This window comes from Marmota marmota, unplaced genomic scaffold, assembly GCF_001458135.2.
Source record: "Marmota marmota marmota unplaced genomic scaffold, marMar, whole genome shotgun sequence".
Taxonomy (NCBI): Eukaryota; Metazoa; Chordata; class Mammalia; order Rodentia; family Sciuridae; genus Marmota; species Marmota marmota.
Genome location: NW_026000205.1, coordinates 2,065,434 through 2,072,098, shown reverse-complemented (window position 1 = coordinate 2,072,098; position 6,665 = coordinate 2,065,434). Strand labels below are relative to the sequence as shown.

At 60.7% G+C, this 6,665-nt stretch overlaps 2 protein-coding genes across 2 annotated transcripts in view; one reads left to right on the top strand and one right to left on the bottom strand.

The window, feature by feature from the left end:
- Positions 1–204: 204 nt before the first annotated feature.
- The window catches only part of Fam83e (family with sequence similarity 83 member E), a 9,771-nt gene continuing 3,310 nt past the window's right edge, over positions 205–6,665 (bottom strand). Inside the window, exons 2-5 of the mRNA XM_015496605.2 lie at positions 5,976–6,143; positions 5,530–5,654; positions 2,412–2,856; positions 205–987 (exon numbers count right to left, since the gene is read on the bottom strand). Of these exons, the coding sequence (XP_015352091.1) occupies positions 709–987; positions 2,412–2,856; positions 5,530–5,654; positions 5,976–6,143 (1,017 nt within the window). The 3' untranslated portion in view covers positions 205–708. The remainder of the gene's footprint in view (positions 988–2,411; positions 2,857–5,529; positions 5,655–5,975; positions 6,144–6,665) is intronic.
- Spaca4 (sperm acrosome associated 4) lies at positions 3,407–4,710 on the top strand. Its single transcript, XM_015496604.2, has one exon. The coding sequence runs from the start codon at positions 4,004–4,006 to the stop codon at positions 4,379–4,381; it is 378 nt and encodes a 125-aa protein (XP_015352090.1). The 5' UTR covers positions 3,407–4,003; the 3' UTR covers positions 4,382–4,710.

The following is a 6,665-nucleotide window of genomic DNA, read 5'->3' as shown; positions in this document are numbered from 1 at the left end:
GGGGCAGCGGCGGGGGACCCCGCACCTGGCGCCCAGGCTGCGTTCCACCGGGGCCTTGGGTCCCATCTGTCCCGCCAATGGGGTTGGTGACTCAGGAGCCCCGCTCGGAGGCAAAGATGCTGCCGAGGCCCGGGCTGTGCACAGCTTCTCCGGGCCGCGCTGCGCTGCGCTCTGGGGCTGGGGACCTGGCTACAGAAATACAAGTTTGGGGCACGAAGGAATTTTATTCTGAGCAAAAGTAATGGGGAGCCTAGAGGATCCACCGCTTCGTGCTCCCCGAACGCCCAGCGCCAGCCCAGCCCCCACCGGACCCCTGGGCGGCTGTGAACCCAGGACCTTCCCGCCCCCGACTGTTCCGCTGAGGCTCCTGCCCTCAGCGCCCCGCTCTCTCCTCTCCCGCCTCCGCTTACTCACAGCTTCTGGGGGGGAGGGAGGGGGAAGCATGGCCTTTTGTCCAGGGACTCCTCAGGCATGTCCCACAGAATTCCATGGGGCTGCTCAGCCAGCCTCTTGGGGAGAGTCCATCCTGGCTGAACGGGTTCTGGGGTCCACAGCAATGGAGGCCTCCTGCGACTTCCCTGACCGGGAACTGAGGCCTAGGGCCGGCACTGGGCTTCTTCCACTGCCCAGGCCCTGAGGCCAGAGGCCTTGTCTGAGGCACAGCATCAGGCAGGGGTCTCTGAGAGGGCACATTTGTCTGGGCTCCTGTCAGGGTCGCCCTCCAAGTCCTGAGCGGGAGGCCCAGTCTGGCTTCGGGAAACCTCTGGATTCCGGGAGCTTGGATGCAGCGTCATCACCAAACCTCCTTTGGGTTGGGGACAGATAGCGGAGGTGGCGGCGGGCAGGGATCAGGGGCAGGGGGCCACCCCAGGGCTGGGACCAGGCCAGAGGGCGGGTGTCCACCTCACCCCACGGGCCTCCTCCAGTGCCCCGCTGCCTCATCAGGGCCTTGGCAGGAGTGTCCTTGGAACCCCGGGACTTTTTGAGCTGTGGAAGGAAAAAGAGGAGGTGAGAGGAGGTGAGGGGGAGGAGGCTTCTGGGGCCCAGAGCCAGGGAGGGAGGAGGGGAGGAGAGAGGTGGGGAGAGGTGGAGGGGATGCAGGGGAAGGTAGATGGGAGGAGAGGGAGGAGGGGGAGGAGGAGGAGGAGGAGGAGAGGAAGGAGGAGAGGGAGGGAGGGAGGTGGGGGGAGATGTCAGGGAAGCAGGTGGGGTGGAGGGGAGGTCTGGCACCCCCAGACCCGAGGGGGCAAGGAGCCACATCCCTCCTGCGGCTTTGCAGGTGGGAGGAACTGGAAGCAGCTGGCAGCTGCCTGGGGACGGGGGGGACAAATATTTGCTAAGGGAGGTGATGCAGGGTCAGGGTGGCAGGGGACGAGGTGGAGGTGGAGGCGAGAACCTTGCCCCTGCCTAGCCCCCTTCTCCTCCTCCAGCTCCAGGAAGCCGCTGACTGGGAGGAGGGAGCCAGTCCCAGGGGAGAAGCCTCTGGCTCCCACTTAGCAGATGGGGAGGCTGAGGCTGGGGTACAGCTCAGAGGGGCTGCGCCATAGGCGTGTCTGCCTGCCTCCCCTACGTGGTGCTGCTCTGACCCCCGCAGCAGCTCACTTTGTGGCTGAGGAGACTGAGACTCAGAGGAAAAAGTCACCTGATCAGGGTCCTCCAGTGAGGTCCAATGGTTGCTTGGAACCTCATTGTCTGAGCAGCATGAGGAACAAGCCCTTGGGCTCCCATAATCCTCTCCCCCTACAGCCTTGTGACTCTCAAATCCAGGAAGCGGACCATTGAAAGGCCCACTCGGGAGGCAGCCAGGGCTCTGGGCCTTGGTTTCCCCCTCTGTGAAGTGGGTAGATTAAATTTAGCCAGTCTTGTGAAAGTGCTGGGCATGCCGAGGCGACAAAGCAGGCTGGTGATCTAAAGGATGGTTATTCCAACCTGGGGCGAGTTACTTAATCTGAGCCTCCACTTTCCCCTTGGTAACAATAAGCATGACAGCAGTGTGACCTCCCCGGCCCGGGGTGAGAATGTAATGAAATAAATAAAACCTGAATTCGGTTTCACCCAGACTGGGAAGGAGCTCAACTGCTCAGCCACCCCCTAGATGGGAACCCTGGGGTTCAGGGAAGCATGTAGCACCCAAGGCTCAGGGGCCTTTTTCTGCCCCCTGCTACCCAGAGCTTGCCCCCCAACACATGGAGGAGGCTCATGAAATGGGCCCCGCAGTTGTACATCGAGGCCAGCGGCTCGCTCTTCGTACCTCCCCGGTGCTGGGCGTGCGGTTGGCCCTTGGAAAACACTTCCTGTTCTGGGGTTCAGAGTAGGACCCCGGAACCCAGCCCACCCCTGTGGGTGCTGCCTTCCCCTTCCTGGGCCTCTGCTGTCACCTCTGTCCTCCGGCAGCAGCCACCAGGTCTTACCTCATTGTCACCGTCACTGGAGCCTGACATCTGGGACAGGCGGCTCAGGTCCCACAGGGAGCGGCTGGGCCGAGTCGGGGGGCCACTGCCAGTCCGGGCACGCTGTACGCTTCTTAGGATGTCACTGAGAGCGGGCCCTGGTAGGGCAGGGGACTCCTGCCTGTCCCCCTCGAGGATGCGGCAGGCAGCCAGGCGGTGGGCCAGTGGCCCATTGGGTGGCAGCCGTGACACAGGGGCTACAGGGCAGCGGTGAGCCACACGGTGTGGGCTGCGGGCCAGCTGCCCATCTCCCGGGACGCTGACGAGGGGGCCCTGGGCGGGCATGGATGGGAGTGGCCACGAGGCTGCATACAGTGTCCGGAACTCACGACTGAAAGCGTCGACGATCTCTCCGGTCATCAGAGTCACCAGACCGCGGTGCAGGCGGGCGTCACTCCACGTAAAGCTGGGGGACCAGAATCAGGGGTCAGGTCTCTGTGAAGCCTGGTTCCCATCGCCAGTCCCCTCCCGGGTCCCAAGGCAGGTGGGGTGACCTCAGACAGGTCCTGGCCTCTAGCACCTCAGTTTCCCCCTCTGTAGAAGGGGGACAACAGAGGTACACGACCCGAGGGACAGATGTGAGGACCACATGAGTCAAGACACTGTCCTTTGGAGTCAGACTGGATCTCAAACCTGGGCTCTGCCCGGCTCCAGCCAGGAGCGTTTCAGCTGGAAACAGTCGGGGTGAGTTTCCCGGCACCCACAGCCTGTTTTAAACTCAGCTGCTTCCCAGAAAGAGTGCATTCATTAAGCACTTGCTGTTTGCCGGGCCCTGGGTCTCCTGCCCCCTGCCTGCCTTAGCTCCTTCCTCTGTAACATGAAGCCCAAGCACAGGCAGACTCCAGGGAGGACATGGGTTCCTGTCCCTGCCTGTGGCCAGTGCGGAGAGCCTGAGAGCTGTGGTGGTGGTGGGTGCTCTTGTCCCCTGTCCCCGCGGGGTGTGCTCGTAAATTCTCGGCTGCAGTCTTGGTGCAGCACATGCCGGGCAGACTCCTCCTGTCTCCCAGCCTCCTTGGAATGAAGCGAGACCCGGGCTCCAACCCCGGCTCAGAGACTCCTGGGTGTGTCACTTTGCCCACCTGGAAGTGGGGTTGCCGCGGGAGATGTGAAGTCAGACCCTCAGGGGGCGCAGCACACACAGTGGACAATCCGTGGCCAGCATCGTGGGCGCTGCTCAGGCGTCCTTACCTTGGCGAGGTGACTGTCCTCACTCCATTGAAGGTCAGCAGGTTGGGCCACCTTGCACATTGTGCCACCTGCCCCCACCTATGACCTCACCCCAGAGCGGTCAGTGGGAACCCTGAGGGGTCTGTGAGGTCACCGCATTCCACTTCACAAAGACTTGTCGGGCCCTGGCTGGCCTGTCTCCGCCCCGAGGCCTCAAGAGCTTCCTGAGAGGGACACAGAGCATTGGGACCTGACACTCCCAGTGGCCAGGACAAGGAGCAGAGGTCCTGTGGGTAGGAGTCCCAGGAGGTCATTCATTCAGCAATTCCTGGACGCCCAGGAAGCCCCCGGCCTGGCTTGGGCGCCGTCCCCGCCGCCAGGCCGCCATGGTCCTCGGCTGGCTGCTGCTTCTGATGATGGCTCTGCCGCCGGGCACCACAGGGGCCAAGGACTGCATCTTCTGTGAGCTGACCGACTCCACCAAGTGCCCTGGCACCCACATGCGCTGCGGGGATGACGAGGACTGCTTCACAGGCCACGGGGTGGCGCAGGGCGTGGGCCCCGTCATCAACAAGGGCTGCGTGCACTCCACCAGCTGCGGCCAGGAGGAGCCGGTCAGCTACATGGGCCTCACCTACAGCCTCACCACCACCTGCTGCTACGGCCACCTGTGCAACGCCAGCCCCGGCCACACAGGCAGCTCGACGGTGGGGGCCGCAGCGGGCCTGCTGGTGGGCTTGCTGCTTCTGCAACATTTGCCGTAGCCCTCTGGGAGGGCAGGGCCCGGTCTCCCAGATGCCCCACCTTTCCCCCTTTCCCCCATTAAATGGCCAGAGGCCCTCGACAACCGCTTGTGGCCCCGGCTCCATCCATTCTAGGGCTGTCCCTCCGCAGCCCAGGGCCGGGAGAAGCACCCGGGGCCTGACTCGGTGGTGCCGGCCGGTGGTCTGTGAGCTTGACTGCACGACTGTATTTCATCGGTTTTAAGATGTGTGTATTTTTGCATTTCAATCAGGATACTTCTTTCCCTTGGTGGCACCTTAGAGTCTATGAAATATGACTAAAAAAAAAAAATCATCGTAAAAATAAATGACAGCTGACACTGATGGAGAATTCCTTCTGTTACGTGCCAGGCACCGTTCTTAAAGCGTGTGTCCCGAGGAGCAGCAGCAGTCACACCTGGGAAACTGCCAGAAAGGCACAGCGGGGCCCCGTCCCAGGCCGGTGAAGGGGGCGGGCAGGAAGCTGTGTTTCAAGTCCTCCGAGTGACTCTGGTGCACATCAGGCTGAAAACCCCTGTCCTGCACCGTGATCCTCAGCCGGCCATTTCTATGCCCCCAGGGCATGTGGCACTTTCTGGAGAAGTTTTTGGTTGTTATAACTGGTGTGTGTGTGGGGGGGTGGCGACCAACACCTGCTAGGTCCAGGCACAGCACAGCACAGCACAGCACCCTCTAGTGCACCTGGCAGACACCCCCATAACAAAGATGCAGCCTAAAATGTGAGTGGTGTCTCTATCGAGAAATCTTGTTCTAAAGGCACTGACCATTTCATCTCATTCTGGAGAGAGGGGGGAAATGAGGCACAGAGAGGTGAATCAAATTGCCCAACATTGCACAGCTAGTACTAAACAGAGTTAAGACTTGAATCCAGGTCATCTAGCTCCAGGGTCCATGTCCCAGTTTTCCAGATTAGGAACTACAAGGCCAAAGAAAGACTTCCCCAAGGCTACTAACGAGGCCAGCAGCAGGGCCAGAACCAGTACTCAAGCAGGTCTGGCTCCAACCCCGCGAGCTCACACCTCCTCTTCTGGGAAGGGTGTTTGGGCCCATTTTACAGATGAGCATAGAGAGACCCAGGAAGGGGAAGTCATCTGAAGGAGAGCTGGGTACAGGACGCTGAGAAGCCGTACCTGTAGGATCCTGAGATGACCCTGTCACCGTCGAGGAGCACGAACTTCTCTCGCACGTTGCCACTCACCTGCCGTCGACAGCGGCTCTGGAAAGTGCAGCCCCGCACGATGCGGACGTCCAGGTTCTGTGGGGTCGGGGGGATGCCCTTGCTCAGGCCCACTCCACGGGCTGGGGTCTCTCAAGGCTGTTTCTACCTGGGTGGCCCGTGACCCGTAGAAGCTGCTCAAATGTCCCCAGAGCCACTAGTATAGAGCTTGGGGATACCCCTCCATGGCCCAGGACCCCCCAGGAATGTCACCTCCACTGTCCCTAGTGTCTTGGGCACTAGATCTCGGGAGATCCTCAGCTGGCATCTATCTCAGGGACCCAGGACCCCGTGGAAAAGTCTGTGCTGCCCCAGAGCCGCGGAACGGAGCTGCCCAGGTCCCTCTGGCCCTGCCCCTACCTCCGTGGCCCAGGGGTTCACCCCCAGCTGCTGGGCCAGCACCAGGAAGGCAGGCAGCTGCTGGCGGTCCAGGAGCAGGTAGACGGGCACCCAGCGGCGCAAAGCGGCGTCGACCAAGTCCGAGAGCAGGTCTGGGTCAGTGAGGACATCCATGACCACGGCCACCAGCTGGGCACAGGGAGAGGCGATGCGGACGTGTGGGTGGAGTCTGGGATTTGGGGGCCGCTCAGGGTAGGGGCTGACATCAGGGGACTAGGGGGTAAGATGCTCGGGAGGCTGGGGTTAAGGGCCTGGACTACCTGGGATACTCAAGGGGCTGAAAGGGAGTCTTCTGGACAAGAACAAGAAACAGGCAGGCCTTCCTAAGAGCCCAGCCCCAATGGTCTAGAAAACGTCCATCAAAAATCACAAGTCGCTGGGTAGCACGCACCTGTGACTCAGGGGGCTGAGGCTGGGGGATGGCAAGTTCAAGGCCAGTCTCAGCAAAAGGAAGGCACTAAGCACCTCCGTGAGACCTTGTCTCTAAAATACAAATAGGGCTGGGGCTGGGGCTCAGTGGCCAAGTGCTCCTGAGTTCAATCCCCGGTACCCACCCCCTCAAAAAAAAAAAAAAAAAAAAAAAAAAAAAAAAAAAAAAAAAAAAAAAAAAAAAAAAAAAAAAAAAAAAAAAAAAAAAAAAAAAAAAAAAAA